The sequence below is a fragment of the Porcisia hertigi genome, chromosome 7, assembly GCF_017918235.1.
Source record: "Porcisia hertigi strain C119 chromosome 7, whole genome shotgun sequence".
Taxonomy (NCBI): domain Eukaryota; phylum Euglenozoa; class Kinetoplastea; order Trypanosomatida; family Trypanosomatidae; genus Porcisia; species Porcisia hertigi.
The window spans coordinates 444,889-469,235 of record NC_090566.1 but is presented as its reverse complement, the minus strand read 5'-3'; the positions used below and the strand labels follow the sequence as shown (position 1 = coordinate 469,235).

At 56.8% G+C, this 24,347-nt stretch overlaps 3 protein-coding genes across 3 annotated transcripts; all 3 read right to left on the bottom strand.

Moving 5' to 3' along the window:
- Nucleotides 1-194: 194 nt before the first annotated feature.
- JKF63_06457 (uncharacterized protein) lies at nucleotides 195-917 on the bottom strand (the record flags this gene model as incomplete). The annotated part of the gene is made up of 1 exon (XM_067902407.1): nucleotides 195-917. The coding sequence occupies one exon, from the start codon at nucleotides 915-917 to the stop codon at nucleotides 195-197; it is 723 nt and encodes a 240-aa protein (XP_067759428.1).
- Nucleotides 918-1,625: 708 nt separating this feature from the next.
- JKF63_06456 (uncharacterized protein) lies at nucleotides 1,626-5,861 on the bottom strand (the record flags this gene model as incomplete). Its single annotated transcript, XM_067902406.1, has 1 exon — nucleotides 1,626-5,861. One exon carries the CDS (start codon nucleotides 5,859-5,861, stop codon nucleotides 1,626-1,628), a length of 4,236 nt encoding a protein of 1,411 aa, XP_067759427.1.
- Nucleotides 5,862-19,099: 13,238 nt separating this feature from the next.
- Nucleotides 19,100-23,182, bottom strand: JKF63_06455 (uncharacterized protein; the record flags this gene model as incomplete). Its single annotated transcript, XM_067902405.1, has 1 exon — nucleotides 19,100-23,182. The coding sequence occupies one exon, from the start codon at nucleotides 23,180-23,182 to the stop codon at nucleotides 19,100-19,102; it is 4,083 nt and encodes a 1,360-aa protein (XP_067759426.1).
- Nucleotides 23,183-24,347: the final 1,165 nt, after the last annotated feature.

Genomic DNA, 24,347 nt, shown 5'->3' with positions numbered 1-24,347 from the left:
CAGCACACACACACACACGCACATATATATATGTATAATGCAGGCAGATGCGTATACTCTACAATAAACCGCAAAACCTTTAGAGAAAAAAATAGACGGCGGCATTCCTCTGTTCCTCTATCCCCCTCCCTGACAGGAACAGATAGCTCTCAGGTCTGTCCGTTGTGTGGCCAGCTCCTCCACCTTCACCTCTTCTACAACTTTTGTAGCAATGCCTCTCGCAAGCGCGTATGCTCGTCCTGCTGGAGTTGACGATGACGATGACGATGACGCTCGCAACCCTCGCTCGACGGCTGAAGCAGGGCGATAGGTGAAGAAACATGCTGCTGGAGGGATGTAGACCTGCGGGACCGCTCCTCATCCAGGGGAGAGACGCTACGGATGGAATCGGACCGCCTCTCGAGTCGTGTGAAAGCGGCGGCGGGGTCATCAGAAGCCGCAGCCGTGGCGCACACGAGATCTGCAATGTCGCTGTCGTAGCTGCAGGAGTGACGGGGCACTGTGCGTGAGCAACGCGGAGGGGCTGTGTGCTGCAGAGGAGCCGGTTTATTATCGACACTCCCAGCAAGAGCGCCAGCCGTCTCGACTGAAGGCATTCCCAGCATTCCTGCACAAGGAGCAGGCAACGCAATCGATGGAGATCGCGTGCGAGAGTCACCGCTGCTGAAGTAGCTACTGCTACGACGGTGATACGAGTTTCGGCCGCCACCGTTGTCGCTTGAAGGCGTACTCTTGACTCTAGGCACGATGGCCTTCAAGGCTGCCCCCTCGGACGGTGAAAAGGAAGGATGACACTGCAGCACCTCCGCCAACACTGCCTTCATTCGGTTCACCTCCTGCTGCAACGATGTCATCTCTGTCTGGTGCTGATGGGTGAAAGCCTGCACGGCAGCCTGCATGGAAGCGACCGAGACCATCGCACTCGGTGCCCTGAGAAGCTCCGCGAGGAGACGAGAGTCCACTACGCATCTTGGATTGGAATGTGTATCGGCCGCTAAACCAGTAAGCTTTTCGTGTGGCGACAGATGGCTACGAAAACCCAACTCACCTCCACACAGGACGCAGAATCTAATCTGAGGCGACTGCTCCCCACGTAAGGTGTCGCGTTGAGATGAGCTTTACGGATTGTCCGCAAGGGTGGTCTTCGACGGAGGCGGCGCAGGACTGATAGAAAGCAGCAGGGCACGCCCGGGGGGTGCCACGCACGCAGTGCACGCGTACTCGTGCATACAATCCGGCAAGCAACTGCAGCTCAAACTTGACCTTATACGTGTCCCTCCTTCTCCTCCCTCCACCCTGGGCTGCTGTGGTCGGGATGCCCCTTTGCTTGGAAACAGAGATGACCATCCAAGGGGAGGGGGGGGGGAGAGACAATGCCCGCTAATAGGGTGACACTGCCGTCTCTGAAGTAACACCCTCGCAGGAACCAACAGTCCACATTCCTGTCGACCATTGCTGGCTCGCGTTCAAAGATCCGCAAGTGTAGCGAACTTCTTCGGATCAGAGAATCCGAAGTGCGTGTCACACCCTTTGGCGCAACGATAACGACGATGATGCCGCCACCTCCGGCCGCCGTGTCCGGACCATCTCTGCAGCCGAGAGCCCCCGGCCTCCCCGCCCTTCGACTATCCAGGCGAACTCATTCCATTCCCCCCAGGACACGCCACATTGAAGGACACGGGTGACGAAGGCGAAGGCGCTGCCGCCACCTGCCGCCGCCTCTCTTCGTCCTCATCCTCGCCCAGCATGTACCAAAGGATCTCCAAGTTGGTGCGGATCGCCTCGAGGGCCTCCTCCTTCACTTCCGACCTGCTCCGAACGGAGAACAAGAGACTGGAGGTGCGCAGGGCGGCGCCAAATCGCCTCCGCAGCCGCAGCCACTCGTGCTGCGTGATTGACATCGCCATGTTCAGCATGATCAGGAAGAACATGAGTACAAAGATCACGACCAGGACGCCAGCAAAAAACGAAGTCACGGCGTACGGCGTGTCCGCCACCACTTTGGTGGTGGGCAGCAGTAAGTCGCCATAGGCCATGAAGTACAGGCTGATGCTCGCCCAGCTGAGAGTGGTGAAATGCCCATTCGAATGGGCTCCAAAAGCGATCACGAAAAAAAAAGCAAATCCCAAAAACAGCGGCAACACGCACACCCCGAATATGAATAATTGGGGCACGACCTGAAGGGAAGCCATCACGGGGAAGTAGAGTGTAGGAAAGAAGCGCAGGTAGCTCAGCAACAGCACGGACGATAGGAGTGCCGCAACACCGAGTAAAACGCTTGTCCACATGTAGTACACGTTCGTCTGCGGCACCTCAATGAATGGTAGCAACGGAGCCAGCAGTAGCATACTGTAGCTCAGTGCCATGACGGCCGCGACGATGGCGACCCAGTGCCACCCAACACCCTTGGACTCTTGTAGGTAATGGCGCCATGTGGTGTGGACATCCACGTAGCTGCGCTCCATGATGCGCTCCGCCTGCTGTGGGGTAAGAAGGGTCTGGGAAAGGGATGGGGACGAAGTGAAAGAGGCGATGGCTGACACCGGAGTGCCCCCGGGGTTGGTAGGAAAGCGCCGTGGTATGGGTGCGGGTACGCCCCCAGCTCTCGTGTCACCGCCACCGTCGCACCTTGGATACAACGGCGACGTACGCGCCGATGACGAGCTCGGTGGACAGCCCGTCAAGGATGACGTCGACGTGCCAAGCGGCTGGCCCCAGCACCCACAAAGGAGCCACCGCAGCACGCCAGGACGCTGCACGCCGTGGCCCGCGCTTGTGTCAAGTCGGTGCTGGCCACGCTCGGAACCGCCTCGAGTAGGCAACAGCGGTGCTGCACCCTCGACGGAAAAAACTGTAAGCGCGGAGGTGTCGGTTGCACCGTCTTGTCGAACACAACCACTGCGCAAGCGCGATGAGTCACCTGGACCCTGTGAATCAATGACCCGGGAGGAGGACCCTGCCCTCGATGAAGATGACCACACTGCCTCGGAGGAGTGCCTGCCTGGCCAACTGACATGACAGTCATCACCGTGGCGCCTCATGGTGCCGTAGCTCGCTGCCTTGACCCCGGAGAGGAAAATACTAGGGGACACAGGCGCGGCCGTTCCGTCAGTGGCCTTGTTGGGCCCCATAACTCGACCACCGCGGCCAGGGACACTGGAGGGACCACACAGTGGGCTTCCCGGTATCCCCCACTCGTAGGGGGGCGATGTTCTGACGTGAAAGAGGGGTTGTGGGGAGATGTCATGAGACGGGAACCGCCGTGCCGCACATGCGTCGTCCATCGGGGTGTCGGGTGGCGTATGTTGCGACTGTTGTGCAAGGATAGCTGCGCGTTCCGTCTTGAGTCGTCGATTGTACCCCCAAACTCGCTGCAGTGCGCGTCTCCGCTGCGCGATCGCGAGCACAGCCAAGACGCTGAGGATCACTGCCATTAGGTTCGATGTCTGAAAAATGCGAGATAACCCAGTCGACCACACACGAGTGTTCACACGCAGCTGTGTCTCTACCAGACCTCCTGGGTGCACCGTAATATCCTTCAAGACGTGCCACTGGTAGACAGTCGACGTCATTCGCAACGCCAAGGGCGTACTGGGGGCAGCGGGATCTCCTGCCCCAAATCTCTCGGCCCTGCCCGCCGCCGTCTCCGCAGTGAAAGCAGCGCCATTCGCCGCACCCGCAGCAACGGTGAGGAGGCCGTCCACCTCGTCAACCTCGTGCCGCAGCGTCACCTCCAACGTAATACGACGCACATTCTCCATGAGGGAAAATTCTGATACGATTGGCGTTGCCGTCCCCTCCTGGAGGGCGGTCGCCCGCGTCGACACACAGGGGCGGTAGTAACGACCCGACAGATCGTCGTACCGCGGCATGCAAACCGCAGATAAAACAGCATCCATCTCCCTCGAAGAGCCGCCCCCAACAACGCCAGGGCGCTCAGGCACGTCACCATCGGCACCACCCTCAAAAGCAGTGCGTGGGTCGGTGGGGTTCACCTTTTCTGGCTCGGCAGCGCGGCGCCGCTCCCGCCCGTGAGCCTCTCGGGATTGTCGCGCCGCCTCCCTGTACTTGGCGAACGGGCCAAGCGGGCGATCCGCCTCAACGTAAAAGGTCAGCCACCGGCGCCCGTGCCTCTCCACATCCGCGGATGCCGTTGTGCGGCCGCCATCGGCATGACCATCAAGCTTCCCGTGTGTAGTGGCGTTGCGACTGCGGCGGCCAACCGGCGCAGCGCTCTGCAGCGGATCCGACTGCATGCGTGCGTGCTGGGCCCCCTCCCTGTGGGAGTACACGTCCACCTCAACCCGCATCAAGACTGGTGCGATGAGCGAGGCAGGAATGTACAATGGCGGCAACTCCTTCATGCCTCCTCCTCCTCCTGCAAAGGAGGCGGTTGGCGTGGTCCAACCGGCGCATGGCCCAGCAACCATGTCGGTGGCCCGTAAGGGGCTTGGCGATTCCCGTGCCCGCGCAGCCCACAGCAATGAATCCACCACATCCCGTTTCCGCCACGATCGCCCCCCACCCTCCGCGCCCCCTCTCTCGCCGCTATGGTCTCCACTGCTGGTGTGTGCTAAACCTGATCTGCAAGGATCCGTGGAGTTGGCGCCCCCACGATAGAGGTAGCTTACTTTGCTTGAGGATGTGTTGACCAAGCTGTAGTACACCTGCACGTAGTGCTCAATCGAGTTGTAGAGGTTCTCCATCCACGCCGTCGGTGCCGACACGATATCGCCGTCGCTCTTGGTGAAGTACGTGTCATTGTACATGAAGCGCTTCGTAATGGCCAGCCGCATCGCCTCATTGGCGCGGGCCAGGGGAAGGTGAAAGCAGGTCACCTGCGCAAGCAGTAGAAAAAACAGCAACACGCTGATCATCAACTTGCAAGGGAATATCCCGTCACGGCGCAGTTTACGGAGTGGGCTGGAGGAGAAGTCATCGGCGAGTAGACGGCGCTGGAGCTCAGCCGCGTCGTTGTGGCCATTGTCAAACCCCTCGAACAACCCAGACGTGGGCGTGTCACCACCTGCCACGTGGGATTGGGGCTGTTGGCGCCAAACATTGGCAGCCTGGATCACCACCTTCGCGCCTGACGACGATCCCTTCACACCACACAGAGATGATGCCTCAATGCCCACTGAGGGAAGCGAAAGATTGGGTGACGCACCAAGTGGACACACATCGGGGCGCATCTCGGAGAACATCCGTGCAGAAGATGGCTGGTGCGAGAGAGGAGCTGTGGAGTCAAGACTGTTTCGCCGACCTCCACCCTTGTCCCCAAGAATGGGGTGGGCGCCTGATGATGAGTGACACTGCATTGATGGGAGGGGCGCCCACCTCGAAAAGCCACACGGTGCCGAACACGAGCCTCGCTGGGAGGCGGCCAGCGACAACCGCTGCGGTGGTGATTGGCTGCGCGGGGCCCTACTGCCATCACCACCGGCGGCACCGGGCAAATCTGCCCCAGCCTTCACGGAAGAAGAGAAGCGGCGAAGACTGCCGGCAATGCCGGCGCTCGTCACTGAGTTCGTTGCGCACTCTGCAGTCATTGGCGTCAGGTCCTCCATGACTCCAATGGCGGTGGTGGTCGACGCTGCCCCAGACGCTGGTGTCCGCAGGAAGTGCTCGCCTGAGGCGACACCCATGTGGAGGAAGCCCTCGAGCTGAGCCGCCTCATGGTCGTTTTGATCCGTGCCGAGGAGCAGGCTACCACCACCACTGGACGAAGTAGAACAGCGATAGGTGCCGTTGGACGCCGAGACAGCAGCCACGGCCGATGGCTGCGACGCCCCTCGTGCTGTGCCGACCGAGGGCAACTCGGAAAGAGTTCCCTCCGACTGCGAAGCCGTTCGAGACGACATGCGGCAAGGCGCAGCTTTGGGGGAGCTCGGGGTGATATAGTCGCTAGATGCCGGTAACGGACGCCGTTGCTGCAGCTTTGACCGAGGTCGATCATCAGACAAGCCCGGCTTGGAGGAGCTGACAGCAGGTACCGGCGGCTGTGGCAACGCACCAGCAAAAGGAAATGCGAGTGACAGACCCGGGGGACCCGTGAGATCCTCCTCATGCCCAGAGGACAGATGCAGCTGTGGATCTTCGTGTGTAGTGAGAACCGGTGTCGAAGAAAGGAGAGAGGCTCTTGACGGCAACCGCTGAGAACGCCTCAGTTCTCGTTGAGGGCGCTGTTGGCTCGGCGGCCCCTCGGTGGACCTAGACCCCGGCGAGCCGGGGCGTTGCGCGAAGGAGAGTGCGCAACACTCCTCGATGGCCGTGTATGTTGCCCATGAACACGATGAGCTCCTAGCGTCCGTCAACGCTGTGTCGGTAATTGAATGAGGGGCGGTGCTGTAGTCCATCGGCATACCTAGTGATGCGTCTCCGCCCCCCCTTCCGACCGCGCCCACGCTGCCGCTGCCGGTGACGGTGGTGGCGGCCGTTGTGAGCGCGTTGTCTGTGAATAAAAACGGAATTGAATCATCGTGTTCGGCTCTCTCGGACAAGGCATCCGACAACGCCGTACTCGAGAGAACTCGCGGCTCCTGTACGGGTGACGCGGGGAGCGCGTAGGCGACCGGGGTTATTGGCCCAGTTGGCTGCGCGGATGAGAGCCCGTCTGAGAGTACTGGAGGGGTAGACGGCTCAGAATGCTGCGGCATCGTGTCGGGCAAAGGTGTGTGCAACTCACCTGAAGACACCGCTGACAATGCAGGCAACGGTGCTGAGGCAATCCTGCTGTGCATGGCCACCCCCTCTCTCTACTCTCATAGATAGACACACACACACACTCACTCACCCCCCCTCCCTTTCTCTGGTGAGTACCCCCCCCCCCGCTCTCTCACCCTCTCCTGTCGTGCTCCTTCCCTGCCCCCTTGCAAAACTACTCAGGGGGAGAAGGGGAGGGGCCAAGTGAAGAAGTGCGAAACTCCAGCTCTGCCGGCATGCGCCTTTGACAAGAGAGGTGAGTTCGAAATATCCCGTGACAACGAAGGGGGAGAGGGCGGCGGGTGTGTGTGAGAGAGGGGGAGAGAGAGGGGGGAGGGGGGGAGAGAGAGGGGGAGAGAGTGAAAGAGGGAGGTTAAAAGGCCGAGAGCAGCAACACAAAAAAGTAGGAGCCTCCAGTTATCTGGAAGACAAGGAAAATCCTTACAAAGGTGCAACGGGAGTTGTGCCGGCAAGTACACACCCACACATATATGCGTATATATATGATGTATATATATATGTGTGTGTATCTATAGAGACGATAGATTGGGATGTAATAGGATTTGTGTGTGTGTGTGTGTGTGTGGGTGGGTGGGGGGAGGGGGGGGGGGAGGGGGAGTTACACACGAAGCATGGAGTGTGCTAGACGCAAGCGATTGCGGCCAGCCACCGCGTTTTGCACCTCGTCCAGTTTCATTGCGCAGCGACTCAGCACGCCCACCACCCATTCACCAAGAAGAGAGAAACACAGGGGACGAACAAAAAAGGGGGAGAGAATGCACGACGAGGGAAGGAGGAACATGGAGAGAGTAGAGACATTGTAAAAGCCTGAGTTTTGCAACAGCGGCAGCAATAAAGGCTGCCACGTCACCAAGAGATGAAGGAGGGAAGGAAGGAAGGGAGAAATCGGCGACACGGGCGCATGCAGCCGTCAAATTTCTTTTTTGTTACAGCTGTTTTCATTTGCTGTTATTTTTTTTTTATAGATGTGTTTGATGTCTTTGTAGCGTTTGTGTGCATGTGTATGTACGTACGTGCCTTTGCCAGAGGAGAGGCCATACGCGCTGGCAGGCAGGGCAGACATCAGGGAGGAGAGGACACCAATGATGACGCTGCTCGCTCACTAGTTGCATGAGAGCGCGGTGTGTGTGTGTGTGTGTGTGCGTCTGCCCCCTACACACAAATCAAAAACAGAGTAGGGAAGCCACCTTTAATTCTTCACCCGTGAAACAGAAGCAGTAGAGGGAGTCGCAGTACCCAAGGTCTGTAGCGCGGGTACAACAGGACACAGGACGCCTGTGGACGTGGACGTGGACAGACAAAGGATATAAAGATCAAACGTGGTCGACAGAATTCAGTGCAGTAGTTGGCACCCGCTTTCTTCCAGGGAGGAGGGGGCCGGGGGGGGACCCCCGCGCTCTCTCGCCAAACCCAAATGGATGCCACATCTAGTATCGCAACCGTCGAATTCATCAAAAAAAAAGCATCAGGACCAAGTCCCCCTCTCCCCCAACGCACACAACTACACAAACACAGGAGGAGGAGGATGGATGGGTGGATGAATGAGGAGGAGAAGGGGAAGGGGGGGAAGGGGGAGGGGGTCACCGCGTTAGAACTTCACAGGCATCGTGGAAAGCTTCATTAAAGATGAGAAGGAAAAAAGAAGAGAGGATCATCACGACTGATGGTTTGAGACAGGAGATGCACGCACACGCATATATACATATATATATGGACGGACAGACAGAGGCATCGACTCACAACGACAGCACCCAACCAGAAAAAAAAAGACACCAACTGAAGGCATTCTCATGAAAGCATCAACATCCTCCTCGTCACCCTCAACTGAAACAAAGCAAGTGAAGAACAAAACAAACAGCGAGATTATGCGAGTTCAGGCATACACGAAACAGGCGTGCCTCCCTGGATTGTGTCCATGGGGGGGAAGAGGGGGGGGCGGCGGGGTCAAACACACTCATCCGGCTCTCTACCACCACCACCACCCCCCGCTACGGACCACCCACAACACATTACTCTCCTACTTTTTTCGGAGGTGAGGGAGGGTGTGGCTGTGTGCCTACTCAAGTAACGATCCATTCCTTAGCTTCGCAGCACCGCTCATACGTCCCTCCCCCTCCCCCTTTTCCGTATGAATGAACACTTGCATCACGACAATCATCGCCGCATCCGCGACGATGAGGCGACGAGGTGTACGGAGAGGGAGATTAGAGAGGAAGGAATGCCGCGGGAAGCCCCCCCCCGCCTCCTACCCCGAGAAGCTCACTCCCGTGATGCATGCCACACCGCTTGCGCACCGGCAGAGACGCTCAGACAAACACACTCAACACACAGACAGGCGCGCGCACGGAGGGAGAAAGGAGGGGAGGGGAGAAGAGAGTCGACAACGCCTGCAAGAAAAACTTTTTTTTTACATAAAAAAGAGGGGGTGCAGCACAGCGACCCAAGAGAGCAGGGGAGGGGGGGGAGGAGGAATCCAGTCCAACGGAGAGAGAATCATCAAATAAATGCAAAGAAATGGAAGAAGCGGCGGTCCAGCTATTTTCTTCTTTTTTGTTGTTGACCTGTTTACAAGAAGAGGGGGGAAGGGAATAGGCGGAGCTGTCGGCTGGGCCAACGGCAGTGCCTCATCTTTTTGCCCCCGCAAAACCAGCAGGGGCAGGACACACACACACACACACACACACACACAACAGGGGGAGATACATGGGAGGTTGGCAGAGAAGAAACTGAGTGCCAGATGGGGAGGAAAGAGAAAGGAGGGGAAAAGGGGGGTGGATGAGTGAGTGAACGAATCGATTAGATGGCGGTGGTACGAAGCCCCCCCCCCTCTTCAACAGAAATTCGAGACCAAAAACGAGGGAGAAGGAGAAAGAGTAACGGAGTGAGACAGACAAGGTAGACGTGCAGACATCCATCAAGACAGAAGGAGGGGGGGGGAGAGGGGACAACGCATAGAACCAAGACAGAATAATTCCACTCCCAGAACCACGCAAGAAGAAACCAACGATAAACACAACAGCAAGAAACAAACAAACTACAAAAACATGATATGAACTCGAGTGCTGTCCACTAACCCAACCACCACTACTGCTAAAAAGTTTTTTTTTTGGAGGGGAGGGGGGGCAACGGGACTACAAGCACTGACAACGAAGAGCAGACATGAACACAATAACATTGAAAATGGGGATTTAAACATGAGCAAAACGGAGGTGGAGTAGTCGAGTGGGGAGGGGGAAGGGGGGAAGGGGGAGGGGGAGGGGGGAGTGGAGAATGATGAGCCCAAAAAAAAGGCAAAACCAAAAAAATAAAAAGTCCATACCTACATTTTTTTTGTCACCTCTGCATCATGACTGAGCTTAAACGCGTCTCTGTGTGTGTGTGTGTGTGTGTGACAACCCCTCCCCGTCTTTCCGTTTGTATTGCCTCCATGCGGCGCCCGATCCATCCATCCATCCATCCATCCATCCTCTCCTGTTGCATCACATCACCCCGGTAGCCGACCTGAACATCACATAATCAAAGGAAAACAAAGAGTGGTTGCCGCGGGTGTGTCCCCCCCTCCCCTCCCCCCCCCATCGTCTCTCATCACTACCCTTCCACTTTGTTTACGGTTTCCTCGAACACATACGAAAAGAAACACACGCGTCTGCATGCGTGTTGCTCACGACGGCATGCGTGTATGGGTGAGGCGAGAACAGCAGAAGGGAGCAGAAGAGACTACGTCTGCGTATAACCGGATGAGAAACACACTCAGACACGAAACAAACAAAAAAGAAAAAGACTCATTGAAAAAATGACGTGACAATCATATGAACCATGGGAGAGTAGGGGGGGAAGAAAGAAAACCAAAAATACATGATAAAGAAACACACTGCGCAGCAACAGCAGTCTCTCTCCCTCTCGACTCTCTCAACTAATACAAACACACACACACACACACACACACACACCCTTTCGTAATTCTTTCTCGCTGGATATTTTTGTTTTTTTAACCCCCTCCCCTGCTCCGACCGCTTATCATGTAGAATCCCTCGTACCCAGGAGTCCACAAGATCGGTTGACATCCAGTGCCTGCCTGGTGTGTGTGTGTGTGTGTGTGTGTGTTTAGGGTAGGGGGGAGGGGAGGGGAGGGGAGGGGAGACACAATGTTTTTTTATTATTATTATGTTTCCCATGAAGGTAAAGGAGAATCTCGCTTGTAGGTGCGCCCAATGTATGCAAGGCGCCTGTGCCGCTGGTTTACATGTCTCAATCCGCACTGCCGACCTCGGCCTTGTTTGGCACAGACAGACTCCCGTCCTGCGTCAGCATCTCCGGGTTCCAGTCTACGCGAAACCACGGATGCGCAATCACACCGTCCAAAGAAATGCGCGCGAGTGGGTCTACGGTGAGCATCTGTGAGATCAAGTCGCGTGCATCACTGCTGAAGTGACGTGCCATACGGAACTCGCCACGCTCAATCTTCGTAAAGAGCGCGTTCACATTCTCGTCGTCAAAGGGCAAGTAGCCGGCCATCATAACGAACAGGACAACACCGCAACTCCAGATGTCCGCCTTGAGGCCATCGTAGCCCTGCTCCTTCAAGACCTCCGGGGCAACGTAGTTTGGTGTGCCACACACCGTCTGCAGCATAGTACCGCCGCCGCTCGCGGTCGTGCGCTGGAGATTGCTCAGACCAAAATCTGAGATCTTCAGTGTGTCATTTGCATCCAACAATAGATTCTCAGGCTTCAAGTCACGGTGCGCGATCCCCTGGCGGTGGCAGTAGTTGATGCCACAGATGAGTTGGTGGAAGTAGTGACGTGCCGTTGATTCGTCAAATCTTTTTGCATTGGCGATCTTCTCAAAAAGCTCACCGCCCGTCACGAGCTCCAGAACCAGGTAGATGTGGTGACTCGTTTGCATAACCTCGTGGAGCTCAATAATATTGGGCTGCCGCAGCATTTTCATGACGGCGATCTCGCGCTTCAGCTGTTCCTCCATGCGCTCCCGCACAAGCTGCTCCTTATCAATCACCTTGATTGCCCATTCCTTACCGGTCTCCGTGTCTCGCGCGATCTTGACCTTTGAGAAATTGCCAGTACCCAAGGTACGGCCGAGCTCGTACTTACCGAGACGTTTTGGAGCACCCATGACGACGACAACGACAACGACGACGATGGAGTGATCTGTGTCGGGTATTGAAAACAAGGGGAAGGGGGGGGAGGACGGGCGGGTTGTATAGTGAGGAAGGAAACGTGGAGAAGAATTGGGGAGGGGCCCTGAAAGAGCAGTGCGGTGCTCTGTTCCTCTGTGCTGCGGAGCGTGGAGACGGAATAGGGTGGTGGGAGGAGAGGGGGGGAGGACCGGGCTTTACTCTCCCTAGCTCTTTCTGGTGTGCAGGTTGTGTGTGTGTGTGTGTGTGTGTGTGGAGTAGTGGAGTAGTGGAGGTGGGGGTAGAGGCGATGTGTATTCTGTTCGTTTCCTCTGGGAGAAGAATAAAGTGAGAGAGGCGGGGGGGGTATACTAACAAAAAAAAAACGGTGATTTGTCGTTTCTGGGGCAAGTCGACAGCGCAACAACAACGCGAACGACTTTTTTTTTCAAGAAGGGGGGGGGGACAAGCAAACAAACCAAAAACACAACACACACACATCTGTCGTGTAAATGGAGTGTGTATATTATTTTGGGGAAGGGGGTCAGAGGGCAGAGGTGGTGGAGGGAGATGAGATGCGGAAAAAAAAGGGGGAAAAAGAAGGTTCTGGCACAGCGTTGCTCCCTGTTGCCTCCTCTCTTCCTGCCATTAGATCGATTCACCCCAAAGGCCAAACGGCTTATGCACACCGTGGTGGTGGTGGTGGTGGTGGAGGAGGACTGCTTGGGTGACGTGAACACATCTTGTTGAGAGTCTAAGCCCCGCTTGTAACCATAAATACGTACATTCGCGCCAATGTGACGCCCTGTTCACTGTCTGGCACACACACACACACACACACACACACACACACACACCGCCCTTGAAAGATAAACTTAAGGGGAGGGGGAGAATAAAAGGAGATGCGTGAAGCGCTGCCTGCCTCCCTCCCCCCCGCCCCCGCCCCCGCCCCCCATCTCCCCTCTAAATCGCTCTCATACACAACAGGTTGTCGCCGTGCGTCCTCTTGCGGCTCGCTTGCTGGCGCACTCGCACATATCTGCCCTCATCCACCTGGGCCACATTGACGCTTAAAACATATACTTCAGTTCTGGTAAAACAACTTGAACCTAAGCGCAGTCCCCACACTTCCCGAGTGTTGTCACGCACATTGCCAGACAGCGGCCACGAATGTAGTACACTGAGGGATCCCGAGTTTGATTGTCCGCCATCTCTCACTCGCCACGACTCGCTCACCCCCCCCCGCCGAGACTTCCTGGCGGAAGCCGTCATCTGTGTTTCAAGAGGCCATTCCGCGAAATGGGAATGGAGGGAAAGATGAAAGAGCAGAATGGATACGACGACATTGTAGTGAAAACGAATAAGCGAAAAAAAAAAAGAATTGCCGCTTTGAGGGACCTGCTCTCAGAGGGTGGGGGGGGAGGGGGCATGAAAAACACTGTCGATGCCTCTTACACCACTGACACCTCTCTGCTCAGCATGTCCCACATGCAGCGCCGTCGTCGGCTACTGCAGTGACCCTGGTTCATGGGGTAGCTCGACTCCGTCAAATCCGGCATGGGATGCCGGCAACACCTTGAAGTCCGCCGTGTGTGTGTGTGTGTGCGTGTGTGCGTGCTGGTGTGGGCTACATGACCAGACAGCACTTGGCACTCCGCTTCGCGTTCGCACACTGCGCCGGGGGGGCCGCTGAAGCCGCCTCGTCCTTCTTGGACTCGCGCTGCCTAGGCATCAGACCAACGTCGATGTCGCGCGTGCCGCTCTCGCCCCCAGCGGTCTTCGACACCCCAGTGAGGCCTTCTGTTTTGCTGTTAAAGCCTATGCATACCCTCGCGGCGGAACCCGAGGGTGAGCCTGTCGACTGTGCAGTATGCGAGCTTGACACCAACGGATATGCCGCTTCACGGCCGTGTGCGCCGTTGATGGCCTCGCGGCTGCGCTGGCCAGCATCTGCCATCTTGTCTGGCGCACTTCCCTTCACCCCGGTGCAGCTGTGACTTTGGGACATCGACTCGCAAGCCACGCCGGTGCCACACCCGTTTGGTGAGCACACGGACTCAGAAGAGTGAAGTCGGCGGTCAAGTAATCCGCTTCCCGCGGTGTCCTGGTGATGCATTCTCCCCACCGCCTCGACACGGCACGGTCCCTCCAAAATGCAACTGTGACCAGCACAACCGCTGCGAGTGCTGAGCCGTGCCGATTCGGTCAAGGATGACACTGTCACATCCAACACCCCCGCCGAGCTGCTCGTCCTCGACGCCTCGAGGTAGCGCCCCGATCCGAGGGCGACGGGAGAAAAAACCTTCAACGGCGCCACGGCAGTGCGGTGTTGATGCTCGCGCCTAGTATGTATTTTGTCCAGCGCCAACCGCGGCACTTGGGGATGCGCGACATCGCAAGCGGCGCTACGCTGGGTGTGGCATTCGGGATCAGAGCGAGGAGCATCACCCTCCCGGTGCGTCTCTTCGCCCCCTCTCGCTGGTTCAAATCCCTGGGCCGGCACCGGTGACGTCGACGACGAGCCGCGACTAAGTAGTTGCTGTTGTTGCAGCGCCCCATCACCACTACCGTGTGATTTTTTGCATCGGTGGAGATTGATAGTCGCCGGGACCGGCACATTGGAGTTGATGCCATTGCCACGTTGCCGCTCGGGCTCCACATTTGGCAAAGCGTCACCGCGGGGTGTCTTCGGCGGCAATCTGTCCTGACCCTGCGCCAGGGTGTTGGACGAGCGACCCGGGCAAGAGGAAGAAACACGTTTGTTGGAGCTCATTAGTTGCGTGCGGTGCGGCACCCGCTGAGCCTGCGCGTCCACCTCACCCGAAAAGCCAAGTGGACTTCCATTCTCAGAGCCGCCACGGTCAGCGCTGGCATCGCTGCTACGCCGCCTGCCTTTGTTCCGGCAACGTTGCTCCGCCTGCAGGGACTTGCGACGGGTATGATTTTCAAAGTTCATGGTGCTATGCGACACAGAGAAGCTGGACGTGATGAGTTCGGTGGTGTCGTCATCGTCGTCGTCGTCGGAGACCGTAATAGTGGCCAACGATACGGACAGCGCGGCAGCGGCATCGCTGCCGCGCCTTTCTTCCCCTCCCCCTACTCGGTGCTCTAGAGAGGGGCCTCCGTTGTCTCCCGAACGCAGGGGGGAGGAGGTACCAGACTGCAACAGTCCCGCCGTTTTTTGGGTGAAACCGTTGCACTGCGTTGATGCTCGCGATGCAGCCGCATCAATGCTGCAGTGATCACCGTCCTCAGTTGTGCCGGTCCTGTGAAACAAGTTCCTAGACGCAGACACGTCAGATGAAGCCTCTGCGATGCTCCCGTGTTCTGCGAGCTCGCCCGGTAGTCCTCGTGGATTCGTCATTGCCTCGGTTGCAGCCAGCGACAAATCCCCTCGCTGGGAATCATCGTTGGTGGAAGGGGCGCGCTTCAACGTCCGCGTTTTCAATGGGTGATTTTGCAATGGGGAATGAGAAGATGCACCACTTGAAACATCCTTGACGTCGCCGCCGCCGCCGCCGCCGCTGTTACGGGTCCGCGAATGGTTCGCTGATGAGGGGTCAGTGTTATTGGAGTCCACGGGTGCGTGGTGCAGGGAGGACTGCGTCGGCTGTACGTAACTTGGTGTTCGCGCAAACAGCTGAGCTGCGGGAGCAAGGCCATTCTGGTCGCCGCTGGCGTTCGCACCCGCCCTCGCTACAAATGAGGCGATCATTGCGTGGTTCCTTGCTGGCATGTCTATTATGCCCTGTTGAGGAAAGTGCGGCTGACGGTCCTGTGTGGAAGACCCCACCAGCACAGGGTCGGAGGTGGCACGCGATATGGAGCAACTTGATGAAGAAATCTCATCGCTGCTCGAGACGACGGGGCCTGCAACGCTGCATCCGCCTAGCTGCGGCATTGTCATTTGCACGCCCCTGCCATCATGCTTGTTTGGTAGCGAGGAGCCCTGCTGTCCGGGGGTTGGGTGCGTCGACGCCTGGATCCCTTCGTCGCTACCGCCTCGCCCCTGTGTTTCGACTGCTGCCATTAGGCGGTCGGTCCTGCCACCGCCCCCGTGTTAAAGATGATGTGTGCCACGTCACCGTTAATTGTTGCAGCCCCCCCCCGCGACCCGTTGCTCGTCAGCGCGGATAGTTGAAGCTCTCAATCTCACGAGAGATCAAAGAGTAACCTCAACTTCTCTAAGCAGATCTACACACGGGCACAAGAGTCTGGTTTGTCCTTCACGCGCACCGCACAGCAGATCGGTGCGGGGCGGGGGGAAGAGGGGAAAGAGGGAAAGGGGAAGAGGGGAAAGAAACAAAAAAAAAATAGAGAGGAGATCCACAGTCTTTTTTTTTTTTGAAACGCTCTTGGGCGTACCAGCGATACTCCCTCAACGAAGAGAACACAAAGGGAATGCCGCAAAGGACGCCCGAAGAGAAAAGGCGGTGGGGCGCGTGTGTCAGAGAAAAAAAAAAAGAACACCACGGTGTGTAAAAGAGAGAGAGAGGCGAACAGAGAGAGTTATGCTGAGAGTGTGTGGGAGGGTGGGGAGAAGAGGGGGGAGAAAGAGGGGAGATGGGAGGGGAAGAAAGAGGGGAAGAAAAAAAACAAATCAAGCAACAAAAACACACGTGCTCAAAAACTCGGAGATATGTATGTGCGCGTAGTAGAAACGGGCAGACCGACCATATATATATATATGCCTAAATATAAATATAAATATAATAGCTCTCTATACTGACTGTTGTTTATGTTGTCGTCGTCAAGGCAAACGAGGAAGAAAAGGGGGAAAATTGAAAGCAGAACACGAGCAAAAAAAAATGATGGAAGGTCCCCCTTTCCCAAGACAGCGAGAGAAGCACACACACACACGAAGGGGGGGGAGGGGGGGGGCGCCCGGTCTCTCTCACTTCCCTTACCCCCCGTGTGTCGCTGTCCCTGTTCGTTGGTGTCACCCTCGTCGGGGTATGACTGTGCGTGATGATGGAGTATCGGTGTTTCTTTGTGTTTCCCCCTTTTTTGTACGCCTTTTTCGAGTGCGCGTGTTCGTGGCGTATGCGCTCGTTTTCTTAGTCTTCACTTTTTTCTTTTTTTTTTTTTTTTGGGGGGGGGGGGTTGCCCCGTGGCTTGTCCCACCTCTTTATGCCGGCGGTAGCTGACCTCAGTTTTGGCGCTCCTTCCGCTGTCTCGGATGCTGCCTACAATGGTGATGATGTCCCCTCCCTGTTGATGCTGTTTAACCCGTGTTTCATATACATATCCAGGCCATTCATACCCACACCGCACCGCTCGAGACTCCCCTCGCGACTTACCTCTTAATTCCACGAAACCCACAGGCTCCAACAGACACACACACACACAGAGGCAGGCAGGCAGGCAGGCAGGCGGATCTTCAGAGAGACAGAGAGAGGGTTACGTGCCAGAATGTGGATGAACTACGCCAAGACCATATATCCGCAGAAACCTGCAACACGATCACAACCAACACGCTTTGACAAAAAATCTTTACCACTAAAGACAATGAGAAAAAAAAAGGGGGGAAGAGACAAAAGCACAGCTCCAAATATATACACTAATGCAAATGAAGGATGGGAGAGAGGGGGGGAGGGGGGCAACACGACACACACGACGGCGCTTCTTCGAGAACAACAAAAGAAGCGGTGAAGATGAGAAGGGAAGAGAAATGATAACAATGATAATGCATCGATTTTTTTTTGCTGTTGTTGATCATGTACTTGGGGGAGGCCACGCGGGTAACCCTGATCAATGAAGCTCGGAGGAGGAGGAGGAGGAGGAGGAGGAGGGAGGAGGACTGGAAAGGCGCGTGCCGAGGAGCGCTGATGTGCTTTGCGCAAGACTGCTCCTCATGATCCCCTAAAAATTATGTTTTTGTTGTTTTTTTGACATATTTTTTCGTTTTCGTCTCTCTCTCACTGTCGTGGTTTTTTTATTACACATTCAAAGTATACACCAGGAGCGCGTCGAACTGAGAGAGACAGAGAAAGCAGAAAAGAGGAGCGGGATCCCCCTGAAGTGAATGGAGGGCAAGGGGAGAAGGGGGGGGGGGCACGGCACGGGTTGACCTCAGTGTCCAGGCTGAGGAGCGGCTTGATCCGCTGCCGCAAGTGGTGACTAGTGCCAAGTCGTCACACCCCTCCCTCTCCTCCAGAAAAAGTCGGGGGTGCGCAACGAGCTGCAAACAGCGCCCGGGTGGTGGAGTTGACACGCACAGAGCGCGTTTACCACAGCGACGGCGCCGCGAAGACCCGTGAGCTGCAGATCGCCCCGCTGACCCCGGCTGTCACAACACCGCGAGGGTGCACCAGAGGAGGTAGGCGAGCCGGCCATGCGGTTACGCCATCCAGACCACCGCCCCACATGCGATGCTGCGAGGTGCTACTCAAAGCGGGGAGGGGCGGGGGGGAGCCCATATATGCAATCCTTCTGTGTTTATGAATCGCTTGCTCAGCAGTGTGTAAGGAATGTATGAGAGTGAAGCCGATACAAAAGAAAAAGGGGGAGAGAGGGAGGGGGAGAGTGAGGGGGGGAGAGAGGAGTCGATCATGTCACGGTTGATGGAGTAACATACTCTGCAAAAAGGAGGAGTTACCGATGGTGACGCGGGGTGGTGACTTTGGGGGCAGAGGCGGGGGGCGGCGGGGGGGGGGGGGCCAAGGACGGTAAGGAAGATCACAGAGGTGCTGCAGCAAACGCCTCCGAGGCTATGGTGACACACACACACACACACGCACACACACACAGAGTATAAATATATATATATATGCATGAGAAACACAGATAGACACTCACGGGGAGTGCCTTCATTGCCCCACGAGAGGCATTACACACTGCACTCATGCGCACCAACGTGAAGAAGCGCTCCCTCATTGAAAAACGGCAAAAACAAATGTGACATTCGTGTTTCATTGCGAACACCACCACACTGACACGTGAGCAGGAGCCCCCAAAAAAAAAACACAGACACAATCACAGAGACACGCGAAAAAAAAAAAAAGTGGGGGCAAATATGAGACTTTGAGAGTCGAACACAAACCATAAATATATATAAATATATAAATATATATAAATATATAAATATATATAAATAAATATTTATATATTTGTTTCCTTGACTCAAATAAGCAAAGGGGGACCAAAACAGCGAGCGAAGTTCGTTGAAGTCCAACAACAAAACAAAACAATAAAGCACGCACACGGATCCCCCCGTACTGCGGCGCACACCCTCTCTCCAAATCACGACGGCTTGACAGCTGACGGCTGCACCGTCGCCGGCGGCATCCAACGGAGGTGCTTTGAATAGGGATACGTCATGAAAGGGTGTTTCAGCTGATCAGACGCAGTCTGGCGCTGCTCCCAGTCGACGCACAAGCAGCGCCGGAGGAAGTCCAAGTACAGAGAAAATCCCTCATATTCTTTCATATTGCCTTCAGCCTTCAACGCTGCCAGCTCAGCGTCTGTCGGCAACCCATGCGGGGGCGTCCCACTGCGGCTGATGCGATAAAGAAAGGCGTAAGGGTTTGTGCCCGCTGTCTCCCTCCAGATAATGCGATCCAGCATCTCAATCCCAACGCAGCCCAACGACCACATGTCAGCCGCGGCATATGACTTCACTGTGCCCTGAATCACCTCTGGCGCCATGTACTGCGGCGAGCCCACGAGGGGACTGTCACCTGCGACACTACCTGCTAGACCGCCCCCGCCCCCACTGGAAAGGGGCAGGGAACTCGCATCGGCAGCGGTTGACGCATCGCAGGGCGTGCCGGTGCTGCTGCCAAAGTCAGAGAGCTTCACGCGACCGTTCTTGGTAACCAGTATGTTCTCACCCTTGATGTCGCGGTGCGCGATAGAGAGGCTGTGCAGGTGCTGCAGGCCGCTCAGTATCTGACGCATGTACTGCTGGATCGCGAGCATTGTTAGCGCACCGAAGCGGTGCACGAGGGACCGAATAGTGCCGCACTCCACGTACTCTGTGAAGACGCGCAGCTCACGCGTCGCGGTATTGAGTGAGCTGCCGAGGAAGCGAATGATGTTCTTATGCTGGGCAGTGGACAGAACGTCTAGCTCGCGTTGAAGACCCTCAATCTCAACAGGCGTCACCGTCTCACTGATCGTCATTACCTTCACAGCAACCATCAGCGGGCCACGGTGGGTTTGTAGGAGCCCCAGGTACACAGAACCGAAAGTGCCACGGCCGATGAGATTGCCCAGCTGGATGTGCTCGAGATCCTCCATGGTCACATCATCCAGTTTGCGGCGCCGCACCACGGAGGACGTAGTCGTCTGCAGGCTGGAGTAACTCGGCGTTCTGTAGAAATCTCCGCAGCCACCACCGCCACCACTCTCGGTGGCGGATGTGCGGTAGGCGTTGAGAGCGCCTTCAGTGAGGTTGACACGCACTGTGTAACCAGCGCCGGGCTCATCGCGGTCACTGACAGCGGTCGCTGCATCAAAGCCGGGTCCATCGCTCTTTGAGTGGTGATGACACTGCTGCGAATGACCAACAACGCCTGCTCGCTCCCGCTGCCTCCGGCCGGGGGTGCTGTAGCTCTCCGACGGCGGCGATACCCCACTGCCAATGGCGCCCGTTGATCGGCCATACCGATGGTGGTCAGTTCTGTTACCGCGGCTGTCACTCACGGATGCGGCGCCAGTCGCCGTTGTCACGGCGACGTCTGTCACGTATGGCGCCAGCCCAAGCAGCTTCACCATATCTGGGTGACGAATGAGCGAAGGGCTCTGCGAGACAGCCTGCAAGAACGCCTCAACCTCGGCCCGGCGCTCCTCCATGAACGCCTCCGTGGCGAAGCGCAGACTTGGCAGCCGCTTCACTGGCACTGCTGGCAACCCCGCACCCGCAGCCATCTTGACTCTCTCGCAGGCGGGAATGATGTCCGGGTAGAGGCGCCGCTTCTGCCTCAGGAGAACCTCGCCAGTGCTACGGTGGTGGAGGATAAGGCAGTACGTTATCTTCTTGACCTCTTGCACGCCCATAGCGATGGCTTCGCCAAAGGAGCTGCGCTGCTGCCGACTGCGCTGAGGCGCCGCCTTGGACTTGCCGGAGGCGAGCGACGAAGGGGCGCCGCCGCTTGCACCAGTAAGCAAGTCGCTACCACCACTGCGTTGGCGAATGTGCCGTGTCACGGTGAAGCCGCCCGACTGCCCGCCAGCGTACACCTGCCGGTGGTAACCGTCGTTTGCCCGGGAAGAAACGCTGCGCGTGGAGTCGGTGCCAGCGCTGCTCTCGTCGTTGCTGGACGTTCCAGTGGGTAGTTGACCATCACCGCCACGAGAGATGGACGTGGACGCCTCCGGTACGTTCGGCGCCAGTGAGACGAGCTCCACAGTAATGCGTAAAGCATCGATGCTGCCGCTAAGACGCTTTGCCGCAAACACGTCACTCGCCCCATCCTCCCCCCGAGCTGTTGTTTTCTTCTTTCGCTTGCGCCTGTCCTTGTCTGGATGCACGTTGGGGGCATTAGTGCCGGTTTGCCACGCCTTCTTCGTGTCGGCACCTTCGGTGGTGGCGGTGGCGTCGGCAGCGGCGGCAGCTGGTCGAGGAGGATTAGCGACGGCCTCGGGTGAATCTGAAGAAACTACGACAGACGACAAAGACGACGACGGGGGGGTAACAGAGGTGGCGCATGGCTCTTGTGACGACGATGACTCGGAGTCGCTGGAAGTGCTGTTTTGGCCGCTGCCACTTACAGCGAGGGCAGCCCCCCCTGAGGCACGAGGCATACACAACAACAACGATGCCTCTCTGCTGGCGGTCTCGTGCGGGTCAACGTGCGACACTGAGGCAGCTAACCGCCTCTTCAGGTTTGAGCACTGCGTCAGATGTGGAGAACCACGCTGCCGGAGCGTGCTCGCATTACTTTTGGTACGCGATTTCGATCCTTGGAGCCGTGAATGGGAGGAGAAGTCGATGGTAGAGGACGTACTGGAGTGAATACAGCTGCCCGCTCGCGGGGCCGGTGGGTTTGAGCTTGCGTCCGGGGATGCGGCCAGCGAAAAACTAGAGGTGCGCTGTCCCTCTCCCCGCTTCATGGGCGAACGGTACGCAAAGTGTTGGCTGAGATTCACCGCGGGTGATATTGCAACGCCGTTGTTCGGCGTACTGGGATGCGAAAGGCACGGATCAGTGGGCACGACCGGCACCACGGCACCGCCACTGCACGCGCCGCTCCAGCTTTCGGACATTACCTCCTCATCCGCGATGCAGCGCACTGTGATAGAAGTCATTTTGGTGCCTGGGCGCGGTGCCGCAGCAGCGGACGTGTTGCGAGGGGGGGATGGCGACGCCGTCGTAGTCTTCACGTGGGTGGCACTCATCACCTTTCGGTGAGACTTCGTAGCGGCCTTCCGCTCTGCAGATCTCTTCGTCGTGTCGGCCACAGACACTGGCGGACTGGAAGTGCCCCACCCCTTTGCGTGGGGCTTGTTGCGTGGTGGCAGGCGCAACGGGGCCGCCTTGCTGAAGGGCACAGGATCACTGGAAACATTCTTCGCACCCGTCGTAGGAAGTCGGCTGCAACGCACTGTGCCATGCGCGGGCGTCGACTCTGGGGAGGTTTCGGAAACCCCTCGATTGAGTGGGACCCTGACGACATCACTGCTATCACTCGTTGAGTTCGTCTGTTGGTGCTGTGTGCTGCCAGCCGTTGGAGGTTGTGCTGGAGGGACTGAAGACCTTTGAATCGCGTCGCCGGCGACCGAGGAGGAGTTGAGGTTTGAGCCCTGAGCACGGGCGCTGTTTTGCGGAACCTTGCTGAGAGTATCAGATGTAGATCTCTTGGTGCTTCTCCCACCGCCGAGGAGTGTCCCCTGATCACCGCTGCAGCTCTTATCGGCAGCACGATCCTTATCGCTGGAGCGGCATACACTTTTCACAGCAGTACGATACACTGAGGTACCGCTGATGTACTCCTCGATGGGGCGCAAGGAGCTGTTGCGCGTTTGGGGCATCGCGCTGGAGCTGCTACACCCCTCCGGGGGTGGCAGTACCGACGAGGACGTTGTGCTCGACATATTCTGCGTCTCAGGGAAGCCGTCGCCGGAATGAACGAAGGAAGCCGTGTCGAGGCGGGCTGCTGAGCTACGCGCTGAATAGGTCTGGGACAAAAACTGTGTTGCCTGCCGCTTCTGCAGCCTGGCGTAGTGCTTGTTCGACGACTTCCCCACACATCTCCGGCACTTGAGGCCTGATTGGCGCAAGACCATATCATCGTTGAAGGTACCACAAACCACGCAGAAGACCCGCGGTCCATCAGACAAGGGCACGGACGCTGAGCCACTAAGGCGTGATACCGAGTCCATTTCTGCTTCGGTGGTGCGCGTTGGCACGTGCCTGTGCGTAGGAAGAGTGTTTCTAACTCCTGCTGAGAACGACTTGTATGTAGCACTTCGCCCGTCTCAGACCCACACTCCCCCCTCCTCTGTGTGTGTAGGTGTGTGTGTGTGTGTGTGTAGGTGTGTGGGTGTAGGTGTGTGTAGGTGTGTGTGCATACACGCGTGTGCCTCTTGATAGTTTTTTTGTTTGTGCCTATGCCACTTTTTTTTTTCCACTGTCGTCTTTCACCCCTGTTGAAAAAAAAAAAAATCAGCAGGGCGGGGCAAAATTTAAAAATAAATATAATAAAAGTGAGAGGGTAGAAAGGGGGGGGGGATAATAACAAAATGTGGAGAGAAGGGTGGGGGAGAGGAGGAGGAGACAACTCACTGTTGTGTTGTCGCGTACCAACCCTCCCTGCAACACTGGTATATGCATATACACACACAGCAACACATGACGTAGAAAAAAAAAGGGGATGAAGAAAAAGAAAGAGGAAGAAGAGAGGAAATGAAAGGAAAGACAAAGTTGGAGGGGGAGAAGCTTTAATTGCACAGAACCATCCCTCTCTCCATCTCCCCAAGGGAGCGGGTGGGGGGGGAGAGGGAGGAGAGGGGAGGGGAGGGGAGGGGAGGGGGGGGGCAGAAGCGGGCGTGTGATTCATGACCCACCGAGATCGCGCACCACAGCTACACCTTCGGGGTATTCTTACCCAAGCACGCAGAGCACACAGAGTGCAAATTAAACCACACGCAAACGTGTGTACACGCCGAGCCACACGGAGGCTCATGTGATTGTGCCCACGTGAGTTAAAAGTAGAGGGAGCAAAGGTTGGCAACGAAAGGACGGGGGAAACAAACACACAAACACACACACACACACGCCACATCACCCTCGGCGTCCCCCTCCCTCCCTGCTCCGCCCCAAAACTGTCGTGAAGAGCACCAGCTTGTTCGTTTTCCCTCTGTGCCCTGCACTATGATTGTCCCCTCATCCCCGGAGGATGTGTGCAGTTTTGTTTTGTTTTGTTTACCTGTCCTATTACAAGAACACTCCACGTTAATGTATTAACGTACAGACACACACACACACACAGAGAGATACAAAAAAGGGGGTATCGGCCCGGTACAAGTGCCCTCGCCGTGACAGCGC